Raw genomic sequence first — 24,745 nt, 5'->3', positions numbered from 1 at the left:
CCACATTTGAGAATTTTCCAGAACTGAAGGCACGAACCCACAGATGGAAACTGCATATCAAACGCCAAGTGAGAAAAATAAAAACAAATCATACTGAAACTCACCAAATCATACTCACCAAATCATACTGAAACTGAAAAACCTTGAGGATAAAGAGAAAATCATGTTAAATCTCCTGGAGTGAAAAGATAGCCTGTATACAAGGAACGATTGCACTAACAGCCAACTTGTTGCCTCTAATATTAGAAGACAGAAGATGAGTTAAAAATCTTCCAAGTGCTGGGGGGGGGGACTGTGAACCTAAAATTTTACAGTCTGTTAAATTATCTTCAAGAATGACACAGACTTTTTTAAACACACAAAGCTAAGACTCTACTATTCAGACCATAACTGGAGGAATTACCTTATACAGAATAAACTTCATTATGGAGACTAAGTGAGCCAAAAGGAGTACAGAAGTATTTAACAATATTGACCAAGTCTGGGTTCTACCTAGAAAATACAAGATGTGTGAAACATATGCACCATTGAGCGTTCCCAATGGCCATAATGAAGGTAATACAGATCAGTGTAAATGAACAAATTTTATATCATTCGAATTGGTTTCTTGTGCTTTTGTATAATTTAGTCCCAGTTTTCAACTGTCCAAGTCTTCACAATTTTAAATAATAAAAGCAAGAAGACACTATCAATATAGCCGTTTAAAAAATGTAAAAATGTTTACCATTTTTTCATTACAAAAAAGGCGGTACTCTATGTATATATTTATCAAAATGGTAAAACAATTTCCTTGTTTGCCATAATTATCTTTTATTTTCAAGGTGATCTGAAAATAATTTAAGAATCCCTATGACAATCATTCAATCTCACCAATATCATACACAATTAACCCTGAACAACATGGTTTTGAACCATGTGGATCCACTAACAGATTTTCTTGTCTCTGCCACCCCTGAGAGAGCAAGACCTCCTCCCTCGCCTACTGAATGTGAAGATGACAAGGATAAAGACCTTCGTGATAATGCTCTCCCACCTAATAGTGTGTTTTTCTTCCTTATGATTTTCTTAATAACATTTTTTCTCTAGCTTACTTTATTGCAATACAATCTATAAGACATGTAACATACAAAATGTGTGTCAACTGACTGTACTATCGATAAGGCTTCCGATCAACAGCAGGTTATTGTAGTTATCTTCTAAGGGAGTCAAAAGTTATACAGTACTCGGATTTTCAACTCTGTGGGGTGTTGGTGCCCCTAACCTCCCTGTGTTGTTCAGGGGTCGCCGACATTTAGTCTCCTTTCATCGTTTTTTTGGTAAATTCAACCACACGTTAATTTTAGTAGATTAATCCATAGTACTATATTCCAAGACCACAAAGAAGGAAAAAAAGACTGTTAATCAAGATGATAATTACATATTTAATACATCTTGCTTTTTTAACAGCAATTTTCAAAGGAAACACAGCATAGACCTTATAACTTATTAAAGATTTTATAGCGCTTACAAAGTTGATTCTAAAAATATACCTTATTTGTTCTAAATGAATAACATTATCTGGAAGATAGAATAATAAATTATAGTAGTATGTTGACCACCACAATAGTTAAGGTTGTGTACACATACTCGATGTGAAATCCTCTCAGGATTTTCACACTTTCAGCCTGAAAACATAGAAGCAGAGTAGTTTGGCATACAAGATTTCAGTCTGTAGCAACTGCTTTAAAACTAAACATTTAAAAATATCTTTTTGATATTCTAGGAAAGCTTGGGCACATGCACATCATATACACATTCTCTCACTCACTCACTCCAACACACACGTGCACACACACACCCCAGAGGACTCAGAAGATTTTGCCCTTATGTATCAAACAATTGTCACCAACTTCAAAAAACTGATGGGAAAAAAAGTTAGCTAAGAATACATTTAAACCATATTTAAATGGCGCTAGCTGTTGGAAAGATCCGCCCAACTGTTATCAAGCTCTTTAACGTGCATAGAATGCAATCTTAATACATTCTTAAACTGACTTGAACTACTCACTTAATGGACACATGAATACATAATGAAATTACGTACCCATCCATTCCCCAGACTGCACATGGTAGAAGTGAAGATTCAAGCATTCCACTGACAATCAGTTATATGACTAAGCCCAATTTAAGTGGCTTGCCTTATAAAACCCAACAGATTATAGAACTCAATAGAATTAGAAAGTTCAATTTGATCTGTTTGGCATTTCTTATATGTTTCATGTACAAAAGCAGTGAGATTCTGTATTACAGATGATAGTCAATATTGCTTTACACTTTGTGGCACTGTAGGTCACTTTGTATTTCCAAAACGTATAATTATTCTAATTCAGTTCCCTAATGGTTTCTACTTTTAAGTATATAAATTCATCCAAATTTAGACTCAAAAGATTTTAGTGCTGATAACCCCTCCTGCTCATCACATATACTTCTAGTAAAATCTGTCAAAACAGAAAATTACTCTTTTAGGTTCCCTCCAGTAATGCAGGTTTGAAAACATTCCACAGAAGTTCATCTTCACACCATAAGAAAGGGATTGGCATTAGTGGTAAACTGCTAGGGGAAGGTGGGGACACACTTCATCAATAACGGTACCTGATATCAAATCAGGTGAAGTGGGGACCAAAGTGAGGCCCAAACTTTACCTGTGTGATGACCATTTGTATGTCCAACCCTGAATTGGACCCACCTTCAAAATAAAAATTTTTTTGAAAGTTCATTTTCACTAAATATTTAAAACATTCAAATCTCACTGAAACAATATTAAAACAGAAAGTAACCACTCATTAGGGCACTCATACTGCTGTGATTAGAAAAATAAAAAGGCACAACAGTAAGTGAAAGAAAATACCAGCTTCCCATTTGCTTTCTGATTTTTGGCTTTTCTCTTGTTTTACTAAGTTATAAATTGTTCAAAGCATTAAACTCTGCAAGACAGTAACAGAATATTTTGGCACATCAACCTTGTGATACAATATATGGCATGTTTAAAAAATTAATTTAAAAATTTCATCTATCAATCAACATTTTTTAATGTAGTACATATATATATATCTTACAGTTGTTTTAAGTAAAATACACAAAGATTTTTAAGATTTACAGATGAAGCAATCACAGATTGCAGAAATATATATGTGTGTCTGTGTACATATACACACATATACCAATCAAGGGAGAAGCTGCATCCTGGCAATTTTACAGTCCCAAGTTTTGTTGGTGTATCATTTACATGTCCCTTTCATCTTGTTTTTCTGTACAGAAGATACTTTTGCCTTAGTCATTCCTGATGAGGTTTTTCTGCAACAACTTTACATTCATACTGCAAAAGTAAAATATTAAAAGGTTAACAGAGTAAAAAGCTACATTTTTTCTGAATAGCAATTTTCAACTACACTAAAAATGAACACTTTATTCATATATGCCCATTTTATGCCTCAAAGAATCTGAGAGTTACATAATTACCAGAATTAAATGGCAAATGTGATAGGGAAAATGATAATTCACATCCTAAAAGCAAAAGAGCCACTGAAAAAAGCAGGAAAAAGATTAAGTTTCTGCATTACAAGCAAATAATAGCAGCATATGATTTAGATCAATCCTGTAACATGAAAGGAAGCAAAGCAGGTTTCTTTCAGTGCTTGGTAAAGTGAATTAGCAAAGGATAGGTAATGAATTTAAGGACAGGACTGAGGTAGTGACTTCAGATCACTGTTTTTTCAAATCACTGTATGATTCAGTGAAAAAAAAATCTATTACATTAGCAAAAGCTTCTGGTTGAAATAATATTTTTAAAGTACAGTTACAGAAATGTACCCACAACTCAAAATAAAGGAAATCAGTGGGTTAGAATAATTGGGAAGCTAGTTTATAAAAATAAAAAATAAAAAACAGCAAAGCAAATCACTCAATTCTCCTAGCTGCCAAAATGGTAAAATGGCAGCATTTATTCATGAAACTACTGTCTCAGGATGTTACTCTCTAACCCTTGCCACTCATGACTAGGGCTATCAACAGTGTCCTTTTCCTTCATAACTAAAATACATCTTGATTTCCTGGAGACAGTCCTAATTTATATCTAATGTAACAATGTGGTTATGAGTAGTGTCCCTTTACATTTTTAAGACTATCCCTATTTCATGTAGTGGAAACCTGTAGATTTGTAAATAAATATACATCCCCATATGAGCAGTAAATCATATCATGTTACCCATTTGGGGCTTTTTTCTCCGGGGGCCGCAACTTTTAATACATTTGTGAATAAATTCTTCCAAATGACTTATTTTAATTGAAGTGCTAGAGAGAAATCAAAGAATGTTGTCTTCCCAAATTCCTCTCCCTTAAAGGACTGCCATGTAGAGAAAACTTGTCATATATCTCATACAGAAAAGTGGTTAAATAAGCATCTGCTTACCATTGCCAGTTGTCGACCAATGTTTCCCATTGTTATGCCTCCAGCAAAAAATATACATGGTAACCAAGAACGAACATAGAGAAAATCTGGAGATGTATATCTAGAATAATGGAAATATTTTTAACAACCCACAGAGAAAGTACAATGACATTTAAGATAATCATAAGGAAAATAAACTGTAGACTAAACTGGCTAACCTAATTTCAAAATATCAATTATGGGATTTCAATTCTCAGTTATTTATTTATGTAGCAAACAAGCACCAAAAAGATTAACACTTACTGGTAAACACCATTATAAACTAGCAGTTGAGTGACCACGGTTGCCAGGAAAGCGATTCCTACTCCAAGGCCAAAACCACTTCTAGATCTATCAAAAGTCCACCATAGTCCAATGGATAGTGCAGCCAGTGTGAGAGACAACTGTATGTTGTTATCAAAATCCACTTTCTGAGATTGATGTAAAGGAGTCATCTTAAAATTTGTAATCAAATAATATCACCCAATCGTTTTTCTAAAATAAGAGGTGCCACTGTGGAGAAGGGAATTAACTGCTATACTCAAAGCGCCTTCAGTTTTTTAGTACAATGTATGAGACTAGGGAATTAAATTGTCTTTGGTGTTTACTAAATATCAGACACGCAGAGAGCATTCATTAATAGAGCCTACCAACCTGTGACCCCTCCAAAAACATAACAGTCTATATACATACTCAATTATAAGGCTAGTTCATTATTTAAGAAATCCTTTATTTGCTAAAAATATAGCCGGAAGCCTCAGAACACAAGTATTGCTAAAGAAACACATTTCTGCAAAAAGGGAAACCAATATTACTTCTCAAACAGGTTTAGAATTACTTGAAAAACAACCAGGAACTTGAAAATAGAAGAGTTGACAGCTATTTAACAGGGTACCACATTCTCTCTATGATTTACTGACAGACACATTTTATAATAATGCAGTTCAGAAACAAGAGTACCAAGGACACAGTATCCCTTTCTATTATGTCAACTGTTCTAGTTTTAATTTGTTGAGGATAAAGCCTTGAAGTGAACATTATCTTGCAACCTGCCAAGCTATTTTGGTGCCTGAGACTTTCTGGTATAGGACAGTTTGCTCAAATGATATTTTATTTCCATCACCTACTTAAGCATCTATTCACAAATTTTCAGTCTTTTTCTATTCCAAAAATCTCTGGGAAAAATGAAGCTTTACAAATTCAATTTTCTCATTTCTTTGCTAGAGGATTACACTAAAGGGAATTAATTTCAAGTGTCATTGAAAGTACATTATCTATGTCCCAAAGGCCACATCTTGGCTCTATAACCAGATATAGGTAAGGGGGGGACTACATATCTCTCCAAACTAACTGGTCAGCTACAATTACAGAGAAGTCCCTCCCCTCCCCCCCCGCAAAAAGTATACAAAGCCATTTGCTGCTTCTTTTAATACCTCATTGTTCAACACCGACCCCCACCCCTACCAAACCAATATTCTGAACACCCAGCTTGCTTACATCTCTGCATCTGAGAGCTACTCTCTCAAGTTTATTTCTTGTTTAGGCCTGACTTATTAAGAAACCTATCATTCATGTGAGTATACCTTCTGGAAAAGCTTTTCTTATTCTTTAACTATCATGATACTTACACCTCAAAGGAAAAAGCTTGAGCTCTGATTTCTCCATGTAATAAACACTCATGTAAAATATGAAATTGGACATTAACTGGGTTCTATCTTTGCTAACTAAATTTTATTAAGAGTCAAAGGAAATAAGGCAGCTTCCAGGGTACACAGGTAAAATACAACAACCTTAAAAATAGAATTACATGATTTTCTAAAGTCTAAGTAACCTAATATTAAAAGCCCATGCTATAAATTTTGTAAACATTCTGTATTTTGCCAAAAGGACATAAGGAACCACTAAGATTGCTATATTTAGGTATTTTGTTGAGAGAGAATAAAAGAATAAACAAAGCAAAAAATTTAAACTACATATGTAAAGTTTTTAAAATTTCAGAAAAAGTTACGTGAATGTTTCTACTTAAAAATAGAAATCAGGCTAGGTGCAATGGCTCACACCTGTAATCCCAGTACTTTGGGAAGCCAAGGTAGGAGGATCACTTGAGCCCAGGACTTTGAGACCTGTTTGGGCAACATAGCAAGATCTCATCTCTACAAAATATCAAGAAAAACAACAACAAGAAAAACAAATAGCCAGGCATGGTGGCCACTCAGGAGGCTGAGGCGGAAGGATCACCTGAGTCCAGAAGTTTGAGCCTGTGGTGAGCAGTGATCCAGCCATAGTACTCCAGTCTGGGCAACAGAGTGAGAGTCCAACTCAAAAAACAAAACAAAAAACAACAACAAAAACAGATGGGGCATGGTGGCTCACACCTGTAATCCCAGCACTTTGGAAGGCTGAGACGGGAGATCACTTGAGGCCAGAAGTTCAAGATCAACCTTAGCAACATAGCTGTCTCTACAAAAAAGTGAAAAATTAGCTGGGCATGGTGGCATATGCCTGTAAGCCTAGTTAATTGGAGGGTGAGATGGGAGGATCGTCTTGAGCCCAGGAGTTCGAGGTTGCAGTGAATTATGATTGTGCCACTGCAATGCAGCTTGGGTAACAGTGAAAGACCGCTTCTCAAAAAAGAAGGAGAGGGAAGGGGAAGGGGAAGGGGCGGGCGGGGGGAGGGAAGGGAAATGGGGAGGGGAAAGGAAAAGGAAAAGGAAAAGAAAAAGAAAGAGGGAGGGAGGAAGGGATAGAGGGAGGAAAAGGAATCACAGATGAAATGTCTGGGATAGAAAGATCTAATCCATCAGATGAAGAAGAATTTATATACTTATAGGGCCCCCGAGGAGGAGAATATGTTTCTAGACTTGAGTCAGGACCTCTGGGGTTTGGTTTCAGCTCTACTGCAGCCTTGTAGTACTTAGCAAATTACCTAATCTCTCCAGCTTCAATTTTTTTTTTAAATTATCTTTACAAAGGAAATGTGGAACCAGGTGATTTCTAAGTTCTCTTCTAGATATAATAGTCTATGGTTTTATCTTTTTAAGTCCTCTTAACCACAAGATTTGTTTTGTATAAAACCTTAAATCTCAAAAAGAAAAAAAATCTCAAAAAGAAAAAAAATCTCAAAAAAGATCACCAAAATAAACATATTGGAAAATTCTTTAATACAAAAGGAAATGGAAAACCAAAATAGACTTACAAAGGGACTTACAAATTCACAGACCTACAAGAGCCAACACACTGGGCACAGGAAGTCAGATATATTTTCAGAATCTAGGACCCTGTTTCTTTCCATGGTTTGTTCCTAAGCTTCTCTAAAACATCTCCCTACTTTTGGTGAAAGATACAGGAATCTACTTGTCACATGACCCACCCTTTCTCTCTGGCTAACTCTGCCATCCCTGAGCCCAGAGTTACAAGAGCAAACCTTTGGCAGCCTGAGTCAATCTTCTTGCTCTTCCAAGTACCCAGGGCTCCTGCTACATTTACTGCCTAAGTCACATATTCTAGAAAAAAGAAGACAGGACTAGCATTTCCCAGACCTTCTTCTAAGGAAAGTTAGAGAGGCTGGGGAGGGGATAGAGAAGCATTAGGAAGAATGACAGCATGAAGACCTTATGAGGGCAAAAAAAATTGTTCTAGGACTGACGTTTTTTGTTTAAGGATTGAAGGCAGAGGGGAGAAAGGAAATAGAAACTAACTTAGCCCTCTGGCTAGATCGCTATAAAAATACCATTAATCACCAAATAAAATGTCAGAATCCTCAAACAATAGAACTTTAAAAAATATATATTTTATGTTAAATATGTTAGGAGTAAAAGAGTTATTTTTGGCCAAGGTCTAAGTTGTATATTTCTACTTATGCCACTTTTAAGAATAACCAACAAATGAGTCTACCTTTTTAAAAATATATATATACCTCTTTTTTAAATTAAGAAAACAAAAACAAACAAACAAAAATAGCACCTGAAGCCACCACGTATATCCTTATTGGCAAATCTTAAATGAAGAAAGAAAGGAAAAAATATTTTTGAAAAACATATCTGTTTCAATCTTAGAATTACCAAAACTACACAGAAGTAAAATGAAGTAACCTAATTCGAGACAAATGCAAATTTTTTTAAACATACAAGTTTCTAAGTGATACTGAAAAAGAGAGATCTAAATGAAAGGCTATGCCCCACTCTATAATTGCATAGCTACTACCTTGATATCCAATAACACTGTTCACATTCTTTTATGACTAAGTGGATATATCACAATTTGACAACAGTGAAGTTGCAAGGGGATGTTTAACCTTTGGTTTGTTGGAAACTGCTATGTTATTACGCATTTCATTACAGCATAAAGGATACAGCACTGGCATGATTTATACCAACAAAGACAGCTACACACCGCATTACACTGGACCACTCTCTTTTAAATTTATGTGGTTCTCCCAGATGCCTGTCAATGCAGGGGTATAATAACCCAATCACAGCTGTGAAAAAAACAAGAGAAAAAAATTAAGTCATCTCCAATGCTATACTGGCAACACTTACACTAAAAGAATCACTACAAACACCATAAACATTTAACGATACTTAAAAAAAACCAAAAAACTCAAGTTACTTAACATCAGTCACTGATATTTTTAAACTTACCTTCCAAAAGAAAGAAAACAACAATTCAGAAGAGAGCACTATAAATGATTACAACAATATTCTAACTTATTATAGGCAAAACACTCTAAATGTATGACTCACAACTTAGCAGACTGGACTAGATGATTCATGCTACTTTTCTACTACTGATATCTATGAGACTTAAAAAGCATCAAACCAGTTGGCAGTTAAGCAATGTTCTTTCTAAGCTACATAACCATGAAATACACTATTAAATGCCACAAATACAAATTAAATCTAAAAGCATAAACATGTACAACAAGTTCATCACACATACAATGTTCCAACCAGCTTCTCATCTCAGTCTTCTGCAGTTAGCACCTCACTCATTCATTTCTCCCCACACCCTCTAATCAACCGTAGGTCATACTGCCAAAGCAAGAAAGTTCACAACAGAAATCTATACATAAGGCTCATTCTGCATATTAACACATATATAATATATACATGGAGGAAACAAAGTCTATAGGAATTACAAAATTTCATTTAAAATTAAAATTTACGTTAAAAGAAAATCACCTTAGTATATTTTTCTTAGTTTGGAAAAGAACATCTTGAATGCTGACTGCATAATTAATTATAAATAACCGAATACAAAATGTCTATGATTGAGTCCCAAAATATTCTCATTCAAATCTTAAATATTTCTCAAACCTCAACATTTTATTTATTTAGTGGGAGAGAGGAGTTTAAATGCTAGATTAGTCATTTAAAAAGACTAATGAACCACAACAATCTTCAACAAACTACAAAGAAAATATACTTCCACAGATTAAATTTAACAGGAAATAGCTAGGCAGCTTTGATTTGCTAATCTTTCTAAAAACAGAATGATTATGCTGCTGTTCTGGTAATAAAAATGCTGCTGTCGTATCAGCTGAAAAGCATGTTTAAAATGTCCAATGCCACCATGATGTATCATGAGATTATTTTACTAAATTCTAAGTGCCTGAGGGTCAGCAGCCTTTCCCCTCACTTGGTACAGTATTGGCTAGCTATAGCTCACAAGTGCTGTATTCAATATTCAAAGAAAAACAGAAACCAATTAATACCAAAAAATCACAGGCTAGTATATCAATGATACAGCATTTGAAAGAGGCTGCATGACCACTCTTGAATCTGAAAATGAGGTGCTGGAATACTGTGCACTTTCTAGCATACAACTCTTTTGAGTTCAGCATTTTCTGAATCCAGATGGCTCACAGACTACCAAAAGATCAACAATTTATCTCAACAATGCAGAGTTCCAACAACTATTAGTAAATCTAAAAGTTTCCCATTATATTAATTTAAAAGACTGCTCTAAAATCTTGAGATTAACTGACATTTCTAAATTTCTACACAATTAAAATAGCCACAACCATGCATAACAATTGAAATATATCTAAATGAATATCACCTCTTTTTGTTTTCTCAAGAGGTCATGAAACAGCTCAGCTCATCTGTCATTCCTCTCTCTCTCTCTCTCTATACACACACGCACACACACACATATATATTCTCTTTATATACACACATATATTCTCTCTCTCTCTCTCTGTGTGTGTATGTGTATGTGTGTGGGTACATATATATACACACATATTAAATATAAATATATATTCTCTTTTGCCTGCTGCTGAGCAAAATCAACTAAGAGCAGTCATTCCAAGACAATTTTCTTCAGCAGTTGATGCCATAGGTAAAGAATTATCACATAGAGAATACTGACATGTGTGTGCAAAGATATAAATAAGTAAAATTGACTATATTTTTATGCATGTGATGTCAGACTTGCTAGTGAGAGACAACTGAGGAGAGAAAGCAAAACACAAAAAGGAATTTAAACTGCCACACTGCCAACCTTGGGATTTGCCAATAAAAATCAAATGCATTGAGTATGCATGGTTCTCGGTTGCTCACTGAGAGGGAGAATTCAAGGAAGCTTGTCATTTCCCATTAAATGTCTTCTTTCTTTCCTTTAAATAAAGGCATGGCAGAGTCTGATAGCAATATACACAGCACTGTGAGGCTCCACTGCTTGAGAGCTCAGCACAATGTGTCTGTGCTTCTTTTCCTCTTATACTTTCTTCTAACAAGAGAGACCATTAAAACCATGCCTGTGTAAAACTATAAGCAAACACAGCACTATCTAATCAGATGGTTCTCTGATGCAAAATCACATTTCTTGTGATATCCTTGAGCAACTAATTATAGCCTACCAAGATTCAAGACAGAAGATGTTTGTAAAACATCAGTAGTAAGTCATCCCTTTTTCATCGGAGTGTGCTAAATGCAGTCAGACACTAAAAGGAACACAGCCAAATCAAAAAACTTTGCAAGGAAAAAGTGGCTGAAGAAACAAAACCACTCAGTAAGGTACACTTTCATGGAAAATTATGACAAGGTAATGTTTTCCTTCAACAAATCCTTAAGCTCCAACAACATGTCTGATTTTTGTTATTTACTAAGGACTTAAAAAAGACAATAGAGTAAGACGTGATTCCAGTTACAAAGTGACCAAAGAAACAATTAGACACAATCCTACATTAGGAAGAGCACTAATAGGACACAGAGGGGTCCCAGTCTTCTTGCATGTTTCAGGGTGGGGGAGATGGGGTGCTAGGCTGTCAGAAAAGCTTCACAGAAGAGGTGATCCTTGAGACAGGAATGGTATGGGAATGGCTTTCTCATCAAAGGGAGGTATCTGAGGACAAGCATTGTCAATGAAAGCAGTGCTACCTGGAAACTGTGAGATTTGGGCACAAAGGGAGCTTCCGGGTCCAGAAAGACTCTGAGGATAAAAGTAGGCAAGACGCATATCATAAAGAGACTCTACCCTGCAGACACTGAGCAATCAGGAAAAGAATGCCAACGCATTTATACCAGAGAGGGAGACCATCATTCTGCCAGCAGTGAGTGTACACGAGGTGCCTGGGGTAGGGGGTGGGCACAAAATTAGAGACAGAAAGAAAAAGATAAAGACTCCAAGTGCAATGGTTGAGGGCCCGAACCTGTCAAGAAAGAGACCTCCTCTGTCAAGAAAGAGACAGAGGAGAGATGTAAAACTTAAAAACTAGATATGAGAGGCGAGAGAGAGGGAGGAGCCTCATAAGGCTCTCCAGGAATGGGATCATACACTGCATAATGACATGGAAAATATTTTTTTCTTTTAAAATTAGACATTACTTTCATAGGTTTGGACACAACCTGGCTACTTGAGATTTTTGAGGCAACTTCTCATTTTACCCACACAACAAGTTATCTATTTATTCTTTAGAAAGATTCCTCTGTGGCCCTCAATAATGCTTAAGAGGTTTCTAATTCCAATTCTAGTGCACTGCAAACATAAAAAGTTACTCAACTTGTAAAAGAAAATGAGATCAAAAGATGTTGACCAGAGTTCTCTATCAGTTGTCCCTACAGAAGTACTACTAGCAAATTTTCCAGGGCCGTGCTATAGGCAAAAATAGCAAATACCCAGGGGCCCTTCAGCTTACACTTAGAAACTAGTACTTCTGGAGCCCCTCCAGAGGGTAGCTGCTCAATCTATGAGTGTCAGTTGGAACATCTAACTGATTTTCAGTTACAAAAATCAAAAGATGATTATCGGTTTTTCTGACTTATGATGTAAGAACCCAGAGATGCTCTGAAAATGCATACAAACACATATATACAAAAACACATATGCACCACATTCACACACAAACTCATGTACACTGTGGTTCTTATGTCATTTACTTCCCTTCCCTTAATGCTTTTCCTAAAGTGAAGATGGATGGGTTGGAAAGCAGAGGTTATGCAAGAATACATCTTCCATCTTTGGCAACTTCAAATCTTGTATCTTCACTCTCATCTGCTAAGCGTCATGACTTACCTAACAAAATCGGTAACAGAGTTATCTGGAATCTAGATTTCCAAGTGCCACTCTACTTTCTTTTGCCCAGGCACCTTAGAGCAGCAGTCCCCAACCTTTTTGGCACTGGTTTCACGGAAGACAATTTTCTCACGCATGGTGGGGAGGACATGTGCAAACCTCACTGCTAATGCTAATCTGTGTTTGCAGCCACTCCCCAGTGCTACTATCACTGCCTTGGCCCCACCTCAGATCATCAGGCATTAGATTCTCATAAGGAGTGTGCAACCTAGATCCCTCACATGCACGGTTCACAGCAGGGTTCACACTCCTATGAGAATCTAACGCTGCAGCTGATGTGACAGAAGGTGGAACTCAAGCAGGAATGGGGAGTGGCTATAAACACAGATGAGGCTTTGCTCACTTGCCTGCCACTCACCAACTGCTGTGTGGCCCAGTTCCCAACAGGCCACAGACCAATATTTGCACATGGCCCAGGGGTTGGGAACTCCTGCCTTATGGTACTGCTTTCCGAAGAAATATTTCCGAAGAAATGTAAATGCAAATCCCCCAGTGAAAAGGCATGAGGTTAAATTTATCAATGGCTAGAAATAGGAAGGAAAGTAGGACTACAGTGGCTGAACTGCAGTAGTATCTGAAATTTTCCTTCCTAAATGTGAGTTTGTGGCAAAAGTGCCCACATTATGGGAACAGAAGGACCAGGCAGCAGACGCAACCGCATTCCTTTCCACAAAGAGGCATAATGAAAACTCGGTTACATGATCCTGTTCTGCCCCAGAACACAGCCCACTCCAGGGTATTCCAGCCAGGTCTGGCACCTCCAGTCTGGAGGCTTGAAAAAAGACATCCTGCATAAGGGGAAGCAAAAGTAGCTTCCTCTCTCCCCTTCCCCAGCATGTGATATTTGAGCCCAGGCCCAGCACTCACTGGCCCCAGGACCCTGGGCTCATTGATTTCCTCTCTTCACCTCAGGGTCTTTGTCTCTCTCCCAAAATTGCTCCGGGATTAAGGGAGGTCCATGGCACATTAGCAGACATTCGTAAGCAACAGTTTCCCTTCTCTGACATTTTTGTCTATCCTGAAAAGACATGTTCTTCCAAGTCCCCAAAAGCTTCTGTTGGCATCCAGACAGAGACTATACCACAGGAAAAAATAAAGAACTAGAAAAAGTTGTTAGGAAAACTTTATTTTTCTCTTCTGAATCAAGGTAAAAGAAAAGAAAATGCATGAGGACTAGGACATACCACAAAGAGTGATAAAATATAATTTATTCTTTCTTCTCTTTGTTTAGACTATTTTGTCTATTCCCTTAGAGAATAATAACCCTGGGGAAACAAAGAATCATTGCCTTTATGACTGTTCTTTTAATGTGAATATTGTAATGGTGAGACATCAATACATAAACCACACTGAAACCTTACCACAACAATGCTCTTCTATTCATGCAACAGGATTATGTAATTGTCCAGTAGCTTTCATGAAGTGATTCTAAAACATCTCACAACTTTGATCTCTAGCTCTTTGATGTAAATCAAGAAGGACCTATGTTATGTTGCAAAGTATTCATGTATATGCAAGTATGAGATACCAACGGATATTCAAAAAGGCAATTTTTCTCCCTCAATCGGAATAATCTTCCACCACATGATTATGGCTTAAACAAAAGCCACTGTAGAAGTGGAGCATCATTCCGACTAAAATCCTCCACTCTACCTATTACACACTGTCCACCACCAAAAAGAGATTCAAGTAACTAACAGGATAACAACAATTTTAAACAAAAAGAGTTTAACTTGTTGCTCTCTTTAAAAATTTATTATTCTTAACGTACATGTGAAAAGATATCAAGGGAAAGAAATTTAACCAAAAATATATATAATACAAGATGAAGTTTTAAACTTGAATAAAATTATTCCATTTTTAAGTTTTTATTTACTGTGAAAGCAAGACACACATCAAACCCTTTAAAGTGGTGATCATCATCAAAATAATAACATGAGAGGTTTAAGAAAGGACAAAATTAAGAGGTTAGATGCCACTGGGCTCGGTGGCTCAGCCTGTAATCCCGTGCCTTTGGGAGGCTGAGGTGAGTGGATTGCCTGAGCCCGCGGGTTTGAGACCCGCCTGGGCAACTTGATCAGACCTCATCTGTACAATAAATCAAAAAATTAGCCGGGTGTGGTAGCGCTCGCCTGTAGTTCAGATGCTTGGTAGGCTGAGGCGGAAGGATCGCCGGAGCCCAGCAGGTCGAGGCTGCGGTGGCCGGGAGCGGCCACTGCACTCCAGTCTGGGTGACAGAGTGAGACTCCAACTCAAAACAAAAAACAAAAAAAGAGGTTAGATGCCTCGTCCTTAAGGGCAACACAATTGTTTTTAGGGTTAAATTGTAACAGTTCACAGATCAGACAGAAATCAGACACAAAAGAGTACATACTCTATGATTCCATATACATTACACACTGGAACATGCAGAAATAATCTATGCCAACAGAAAGCAGATCACCGGTAGCCTGGGGAATGGATGGGAAGAGGGCAAGAGAAGCTGGGGGGTGACGGAAATGCTCAATAGCTGGAGTGTGGCAGTGATCACTTAACTGAATGCATCTGCCTAAACATAGCAAGTTGTTCACTTAAAATAGGTCCACTGCACTGTATCTAGATTATACCTTAATAAAACTGACTTTTTAAAAAAAAGTTTATTGCTCAAACAACATCCACACTCATTTACCCTACTGCCTTTCTAAGCATTCCAGAAACACCCTACACATACCTGAAGCTGTGCCACAGCACGGTGGTACCCACCATGCAGAAGAAAAGATGCTTGCAATCACATCAGGTGGGAAAAGCGTCACATTTCTCTGAATCTGAAGTAAATTTAACACTAATGCAAGAAATACTCCAATAAAAAACAGCACTACTCCTCGAATCATCAAGTTTACACTCTGGCTAGTGACAGATGAGATATATGGGCCACACTTTTTGGGCCCAGGTGACTCTGTCTCTCCTTCTGCCATGGTTTCATAAGTTCAGTAAGCCAGGAGAAAAAAAAAAGTCTTCCCAGCTGAGAAGCTCAACTGTCTGTGAATCAAGGTAGACTGAAGTTTCAACAGTACCACGACATGTCGTCCTGAATAGGACCTACCAGAAATCCTGCAAGAGATAAGAAAAAATAAATCAATGCACATCTGATACATTATTATAATCTTTCTTATTTCAATAATAGTTCATTTAAAAGGACAAATAATGAAATGATAAGTTTGCATACTAAATTACCTTAAATTAGTTATTTACTGAATTTTTAAAAAGTTTTTAAAAGTATTTTTATATGCATGATGTAATAAAAACTAAAGTGTTACATTTACTAGGACAAAATAAGTGACCCAAGAGTCCTAAAGATTAGAACAATAGTTAAAATAGCTTGTTCCACCTCAGATATAAGTGGAACAGGTAATCTAAGACACACTAGAATCTGTAAGATCAAAATCCAGTTCTGTTTCTTCTAATTCTCCAAGCTCATCGGTTACAACAGAATATGTTACACGTACAGAAAATCAACATGTGCTAACCGAAATGCTATATTTTTCACAATAAAACGTGACTTGCACATGAGGACAACCTCCACAGAAGAACGCGATGACTTGTTTTAATGTTTAGTGCGTATATATTTGAATTTCGGCACAAAAGCATTCTATCAAACTCAGACTACTATGCACACACCACACATACACCGACCACATGAACTGGACCTAACTCGCTCTGCCCAGGGCCACGGCCATGTGCCACCCCTGCCTCAATCCAATCTGCACTTATTAACACTCATGGAAGCAATTGAGAGAAAGCCAGAGGAAGAAACAGAAGAAAGGAAGCTAAGGAACTGAAGAATAATCTAACTGATAGAGTCTAACAAATTTTATCCTGTTGGCCCCTGACTCCTAAAACCCAGAACTTTGCTACTGCAGTCATTCTAGGTATTGGTCCAGTCCTCTAACCAAAGTGATCTTTCCTTTGTGCATGTTTAAGACAAGTAACATTTGGGGCTTTCTGTATGCTGTTCTAAGCACCTGACATATGGCAACTCATTTAACTCTCATCATAACCCTAAGAGGTAAGTGCAATTATTATGTCCATTTTACACAAGAGGCAAAAAAGCAAAGAAAGTTTAAGTTGCTTGACCTAGTAAGAGGTCAAGCTGAGATTCAAATCCATGACTCCAAAGTCCTCATTCTTACCATGATGTTCAGCCTCCCAAACTGTCGTGTTTTCTATAAATACTAACAGTTTTTAAATGGGAAAAAACTATACAGGCTATTTTCGTAATTTACTTTTATCCCACCCAACAACAATATATCTTAGGTACCTTCACAAGTCAGTACATAAACATATTTCCTTTGAATCCCAAAGCAGTTTATTTAAAATCCTAGTACAGCACTTATAACTATCTTATAATTACAGGTATAGTTGCTTTATAGACTATAAACTTTTTATGCAGGCCTTATTCACTATTATATAACCCACTGTGTCTATACACCTAGAAAAGTTCCTGCTTAGCCCAGAGTGAAGCACCACATATTTATATTTATTTAATTAAATTGTGTTAACTCTTTTAAAAAGAGTTAACTGTGGAGTTAAGCAGGCTTTTTTGAAGGCAAACCTAGCTCCTAATCATCATTTAAAGCACATACATTTCCTCCGAGTTTCCAAGTCTCAAACGTCCTTCCAAATAGATCTGGGAACAAAACCCACATGTAAACTGCAGAGAATGGGGCTGAATTAGAAATAATTAGTATGAAAATGAAAATATACTAGTAACTTTCACAGCCTATCAGTTTCACATTTGAAACACTTAACACAACAGTTTTTTTTGTTTTTTTTTTTTGAGTTGGAGTCTCACTCTGTCGCCCAGACTGGAGTGCAGTGGCCGCTCCCGGCCACCGCAGCCTCGACCTGCTGGGCTCCAGCGATCCTTCCGCCTCAACCTTCCGAGTAGCCGGAATTACAGGCATGTGCAACAGTTTTTTTTTACTTGAGCCTTTGCCACACCCAAAGGTCTGTGTCCTATGCTCAAGGAGGAATTCTATCCCCAAGTTAGTCCTCATGAGCTTACTTAGTCTATAGTATAACCAAGCTCTATGGCTCAGAAGACTAGAAAAAATAGTACACAGTACAGCTGATTCATGAATATATTCTAGATGCTAACTGATAATGCCCAGAAAACATCTTTTCCTGACCTGGTCCTGCAGACTATTCTTTGCTGTGGTGTCCAGGCATATTAGCACAACAAGTGCTCTAGTCACCTTGGGCAAGGTGCGAATAGCTACAGAATTCATCATCACAATCGATGAGAGGGCACCCATTTATGGAGGGCCCACTCTGAGTCAGGCATATAGCAACTTTAATCTTCAAAATAATCCTAAAGGTAACAATTATCATCCTTATTTTACAGATAAGGACACTAAGTCAAAGAGATTTATTTAGCACTTTGCTTATGGTCATATGATACACAGTATTAGAAGTGGGATTTTACCTAGGGTCTAACTAATTCCATCCCCTTTCCTCTACACCTTGAGTCCCATTCCACCCCAACTGCTCAGATTTCTTGTTTGGTTCAAGGGTCAATATGAAGATATTTGGTTATTGAAGAGATGGGTAGACATCAAAAAACCATCACAGCTATAATATATTCTAAGGTACTAGGCCAATCTAAGTAGGTACTACATAATAGCACAAAGACAATGAGAATAAATGTACAAACACCTTGAAATTTTCTTTAAAAGTACTAGATCAAGGTGTAAAAAGATATTTTCAAGTAAAAAAAAATTAGGAGGCTAACTTACACATTGTATGAGAGCAACTGTTGACTCTTAACTTCGTAGAATCCCCGTAAACACAGTAAACTTCCCACACTGTGCTGCAAAAACAGCTATTAGAGGATGAATACACATTTCAAGTAACAAAAATTGCTCTAATAAATCATGTGTTTCTGTTTCTAAATTTTTCCAAAAGGAAATTAATGGCAAAGATCACATTATGTTTAATTTTTTCTTATTTTTACAGATTTAGGGGACACAAGTTTCATTTTGTTACATAGCTGGGCTTCTAGTGTGGCTTGCACCTGAATAGTGTACATTGTAACCATTAAATAATTTCTCATCCCTCACCACCCTCCTCTCTTTCTTGCCTTTCCAAGGTCTACTCTCTATGTCCATGTGAGACTTTATTTAGCTCCCACTTACAAGTGAGCACATGTGGCACTTTGAGTTATTTTACTTAAGATAATGGCCTCCACGTCCATCCATGTTGCTACAAAAGACATGATATCATCCTTTTTCATAGCTGAGTAGTATTCCATCGCATGTTATAAGGGGGGACCCCAAAACACAGAATTTACAAAAAATTGTGTATTTATTCTTACATGTTTAAACTCTAGTCACCTTCAAAGTACTTTCCATTTGATGCAATACATCTATCAAGACACTTTTTTTGCTACTCAAAACAGTTTTTGAACTCATCGGTTTTGATGACTTTTAGTGCTTCTGTTTTTTTGTTTCACCTCTTCCACGCCAGCAAAACGTTTCCCTTTGAGGACTTTTTTTTCTTTTCTTCCTTCCTTCTTTCCTTTTTTTGTTTTGTTTTTTTCAAAAAGAAAGAAACAAAGTTTATTATCCACTTTCCACAGACAGAAAGGGGCCAACACTCACAGATAAGCATGGCATATGCTTTAAGGAGAGAGGGCTTTTAAAGTTTCTATAAGGAAGCAGGGCTAGTGAAAAAAATCAGCAACTGCATTCTTGGGTGTTGATAACACCAGTCCTCCTTTCCTTGCCATTGTCAAGGCAAGGAAACAACAACAAAAAAGCCACTCTGAGTGAGATCATGTGAATAGGAAGGGTGAGGCATGGGGATCATGCGGTTTAGGTCCAAAACTGCAGAACACTCAGTTTAATGTGGGCAGGTGTGCTCACAAATCACCCATAATGAAATGGGCAAGCCGTTGAAAGAATCTCCAAAAAAATTTCACACAGCCTCTCACAACAAGGCTAGCTGGCACACTGATGCTGATGCGTTCCTAGAACACTTACCTAGCAGGAGAAGCCTGAACTACAAGAGACTCACCTTGGAGACAATTCTGGTTTGGGGGGGGTCCCCTTCATTTAAATATATATATATATACACTTATTTATATATATATTTATTTAAATATTTTCTTTATCCAATCATCTGTTGATGGATAATTAGGTTGATTCCATATCTTTGCTATTGTGAACAGTGCTGGGATAAATATAACGGGTGTAGGTATCTTTTTGATAGAATGATTTATTTTCCTTTGGGAACCCAGTAGTGAGATTGCTGGATCAAATAGTAGATCTATCTTTAGTTCTTACTTAGACTTACTTAAACTTAGTAAACTTAATATAGCCTCTATGGAAAATAGTATTAAGATTTCTCAAGAGTTTATTAATATTTTTAAAAGAGCAAAATAACCTCAGTTTTAAAAAGCTATTTCAGTCATGCTAACCTCCATCTCACACTCTGCAGCTTTTGTCAAAAGGCATTGGCATTTTGGGAAGGACAATTCTTTGTCTTGTGAAACCGCTGTAAGCATTGCAAAACATTTAGCATCCCTGGCTCCTGTCCACTAAATTCCCCCTCCCCCGTTTGTGATAACCAAAATTGTCCCCACATTATTTCCACATGCCCCCAGGGAGGCACTGTCTTCCAAATGAGAGCCATTGATTGCTAGACTTTTCTTTCCTCATTCTATCTCGAGGCTGCTAGGGAATTTCTAAACTATTTATGTTTTCTACCCCAGCTGTTTATTCAGCCTTTCCTGGCAGTGCTTGTTTATAGTTTTCTACTTTATCTCAAAAATTTTCTTAAAAAATAAGACATTTGTTTGATGTTTATTTGAATGAGACCCAAAAGGCTAGTTTTGTAACTTCATCATAATATAATAATATATCATTACTGGAGACAAAAATAAAAGCTATAAGAAATAGCAAGGATCTGGGAGCATCTATTCCAGAGGTATATGAGGCCCATGCAAAGCAAAACAAAAATACTATGTATATGTGCATTTTTCTGGGAAAAGAGTTCCATAATTTATATCGAGTATTCAAAAAAGTCCATGATCCACACAAAGTAAAAGTTAAGAACCGGTGGTCTCTCAATTTACTGGCAAGGCCAAATGAGATGCAGAATGGTCAAGTGAACGGACAAGATCGAGGCTGTACCAATGGGTCTTATCCCACAAACATGTACAGAGAATGCTAAAAACCGACCAGACTCATCAAAGGAATAGCAAATTCCACAAAACCATTTCACTCCCTACTATACAACAGTAAAATTCCTAAAAAAACATGTTTATAATATCAGTCACACATTAGGGGAGTGGATTATTTTAAAGGGCAAGCTGTGAGGAATAAGTATCCCTTAATTTAAGTTTATTTTGAAGTCTGTTTTTCTGATTATGTATTGATATTATTTTCTTAAAACTAAAAGTGTCTATATCTTTAAATATTACTCTTACATTAATGACAAATTTGATTCTCAAAAAATTAAAAAAATATACATATTTGAAAAAATTTAGATTACTCGACAAATAATTTACTGACCTGGAAAGAAGTTGCTGGTATCAAGATATTGTTTAAAGAACAGTATCTCAATAGATTCTCATCAATAATCCTGGTAAATAGGCAGGTGCTTTTAATCCCCATTTTGCAAAATAAAATAGACTGAATAACTTTCTAAGATCACAAAACTGTTACCAGGTAGCACCAGAACCAGGTCCATTCACTCTACGTCCAGAGTTATTTCTACTTCACTACCTTGCCTCCACCAGCAAACACGATACAAAAACAATTTCAGTGCCAAACAAGAAATGGTTTTTAAAGTTACACAGATAAACTGCAATCAATGTCAAAATAATGTTTTCAGCAATTCACAAAGAAAAATTTCCCACAAGATATGAAAAATTCTACCTTCACCCTGACCTACAGTTTCTAGGAAATACATTACTGAACAAAATTAGTCCAAACAATTTGAATAGATCAATGACAAATCATCAACTGCCTACTAATGGATTGATAGCCTAACTTTTAGATAAATAAAAGGGGGTTATAAGGGCTTTGCGAACAAAAATCGAAGTTTATGTTGGTCACTGAAACAACTTGTAGGCAACAGGCATTTATCTGAAAACAAACACATACACAAAATCTCCTAGTAACCTTAAGAACCGGTAGCATTTTAACAACTGCAACACCCCCTAAAGCCAAAAAACAAGATCATTCATCTTCCAATGATTAGCACTCACAGATGAATGTATGTCGGTTCCCTCAGATTACTCTGTCATTTCTGGTGTTCATATCAGACAGGCTTCTAAATAATAAAGCTAAATTACTACCTCACATCTTTTTCATCACATGCGCTCTTAATTAGAATGGCATTGTCCAAATAAAACAAGCACGAACATTAGAAAAAAACACACTTAAATCAATGAAATGGTTTAACTCCCCTTAAATAAAAGCACGGGCTAGAGACATTAAAAACTTCTAGGAAGAAAAAAGTGTTTGCCTTAAAGACACTGCAACTCCTTCCTCTCAACATTAAAACCCAGACACAGAAAAGCATTATGCCAGCAGCATTTCCATCCCATCGTTGCTTTGAAATGTCAAATCTCGGTGACTAAAAAGTTACTCCATCATTTGGGGATCACTTTCTGCCAAAAGTGAAAACAAACTGTCTTCAAATTACTGAACTGTATTTTCTCCTTTGGTTTTCACGGTGACTATCTGCAAAATCAACAGTTGCCAGTTTAAAAAGAATCAGCCTCTTTCCCAAACGTACATGACTCACAGCTTGGTCAATGCATACAACATATGAACTGAGAACTATGACATAACACACCATGACAAATGAGCGCAAAGTCCAGAGCAAGAATGAAGGCGGGAAAACAGGAAGCCTACACAGCTCATTTTTCCCCCCTACCGCCGTGAGGCCTTCATTGGTGGTTCACTATCCGGGCCAAACCCCAAAGTTGGAATACACAATCTAGCTAGTGCCTGGCTGCTTTTACTTTTTTCTGCACCAGACTGGAGCACGTCTTCCCCTGCAGTCCTCAGCTCCACCGCGATACTGATGCCAGACAGTTTCAGTGGCCCAGCTGCTAAGCCTAGCCGTTTCTTCTTAAAGCGCTTCTTCACAAATCCTACAAAGCAGCAAGCGCTTCGCGGCACATTTTCCTAGACGACGTGGCTAATATCATACTTTTTCCAATGTTAACAGGACACGGGTCGTTATCACTTAAGGGTGAGCACCCTTCCCCGCCCCCACCCCTCTAACCCACACTGCTTCCCTTCTCCATACAGCCAGTCCCCACTGAGCGATCCTAAAATCCCAGGAACTATCCACCGACTTCCAGGCCCTGCCTGGCAAGAGTGCTCTTTGGCTTTATCCACACACCTACTCCAAAGGGATCCAATTCCAGTTAAAAATGCAAAAGTCCCACTCCTAAACCCCATGCCGCATCTTTTTGGTGGACTCAAAACGGATCCCGATACCTACCTTCTTTGGATCCATATCCCGCCCAAAGCTAAATCTCTTGTCTTCCTGGATATAAGCCACCCCAGTCCTGACAGCTCGGGACCTCCCCCTCATCAAAACCTCCAGGGTCGCCCTGTCCGCCCGCCGTCCTCCAGCCTTCTTCCCACTCCGACGCTATTCCACTGTCCAGGGAGCCTCGGCGTATCTATGACCTCTCCCTGACCCAGCTGTCCCCTACTGGACCTCGCGAGCCCCTCTCCAGGTAAACGGAGCCCCTCACCCTGCAGGCCCATCTGTGGTCCTGGCTCCCCGCACCTGCCACCAGGGCTCTCGGGCTACAAAACCACAAGTAGTTCTTCTTTCCGAGGGACACCCCCGTCCTCAGGTCGCTTCCCTCAGCACCACGTCACCCGGGCTTCGCCAGGAGCCCCCAACTCACCCCCGCCTCCGCCATCTTCTGGGACCTGCCCCCGTACCCCCCTCCGCCTCTTCCTCCTCCCCCCCGCCCCACTCCGCCCGAGGCCCACTGCGCCTGTGCGGCCAACGCGGCCGCGCTCCGGCGATCGGGGCAGAAGAGCTTCCGGTTCCTGCTGGCACTCGCTGGGGGACCAGCAAGCCAGGGCAAAAGTGCTTCCGGTCGGCGCGAAATGGGTCGCCGGCGGTAGGCGTGGACCGTCTAGGGGGTGGGAGGCCGCCGGATCAGCTGTTTGCTGACCAAGCTGTAGCGGGTGAGGACGGACGCCCAGACCCTGTGGGCGGAGGAAGAGAATCGCGCAGTTACACACGCAAGCTCAGCGGGGAGGCGCGGCCCTCTGCGTGTCTCTGGTCGCGTAGCCGAAAGTTGGGAGCTGCAGAGCGCGGGCTTCCGAGTTCTTCCCGCTAAGGACCCCGGCTGTGGATGTTAGTGTGCTTTTGCCAGACTTCACTCTTGGCCCCTTTTCCTCCGCTACGAAGTCATACCTTATTTCGGGAAAAGAGCATAGTTGATCTTTCTCTCGTATCTCCGTTCTCCAGCACTTGATGCGCTTTTCATTCCAGATCATTCCCCCAGGACGTCCAGCGTAGTTTTGAGACGGTTGTTTTCATGGGAGGGGCTTTAGAGGTTTACACCAAAGTTGAGAAAATACAAAACTTCATCATCACTTTATTTGTCCAAAGTATTATTTTCCGTGGAATCTAAAACCATACTCTTAGAATACGCAACAACTCAAACAGATCTTTGGA

The 24,745-nt window shown here is 38.3% G+C and overlaps 1 protein-coding gene across 5 annotated transcripts; it reads right to left on the bottom strand.

Moving 5' to 3' along the window:
• Nucleotides 1-2,747: 2,747 nt before the first annotated feature.
• On the bottom strand, nt 2,748-24,076 carry INSIG2 (insulin induced gene 2). 5 transcript variants are annotated; one of them, XM_008073314.2, is made up of 6 exons: nt 23,961-24,076; nt 15,753-16,132; nt 8,818-8,942; nt 4,730-4,896; nt 4,448-4,547; nt 3,044-3,355 (listed from the first exon to the last, which is right to left on the bottom strand). In XM_008073314.2, exons 2-6 carry the CDS (start codon nt 15,994-15,996, stop codon nt 3,314-3,316), a joined length of 678 nt encoding a protein of 225 aa, XP_008071505.1. In that variant the 5' UTR covers nt 15,997-16,132; nt 23,961-24,076; the 3' UTR covers nt 3,044-3,313. The 5 variants fall into 5 exon arrangements, with proteins under 5 accessions (XP_021562282.1, XP_008071505.1, XP_021562279.1 ...); XM_021706604.1 differs by having other exon boundaries at nt 16,125-16,132; nt 23,961-24,029; XM_021706606.1 differs by lacking the exon at nt 23,961-24,076 and adding an exon at nt 23,837-23,953 and having other exon boundaries at nt 16,125-16,132.
• Between the last annotated feature and the right edge of the window lie 669 nt (nt 24,077-24,745).

This window comes from Carlito syrichta, unplaced genomic scaffold, assembly GCF_000164805.1.
Source record: "Carlito syrichta isolate Samal-C Ts95f unplaced genomic scaffold, Tarsius_syrichta-2.0.1 Scaffold315821, whole genome shotgun sequence".
NCBI lineage: Eukaryota > Metazoa > Chordata > Mammalia > Primates > Tarsiidae > Carlito > Carlito syrichta.
This window is presented reverse-complemented; position numbering and strand designations above follow the sequence as displayed.

Bases quoted from the DNA above. Each gene is read 5' to 3' on its own strand.
- INSIG2 (XM_008073314.2), bottom strand. From the start codon at position 15,996: ATGGCAGAAGGAGAGACAGAGTCACCTGGGCCCAAAAAGTGTGGCCCA. The intron at 8,943-15,752 runs GTATGTGTAGGG...TTTTTTTCACAG, and splicing joins GTGCTGTGGCACAGCTTCAG to CTGTGATTGGGTTATTATAC. The intron at 3,356-4,447 runs GTAAGCAGATGC...TTACTTTTGCAG, and splicing joins TTGGTCGACAACTGGCAATG to TATGAATGTAAAGTTGTTGC.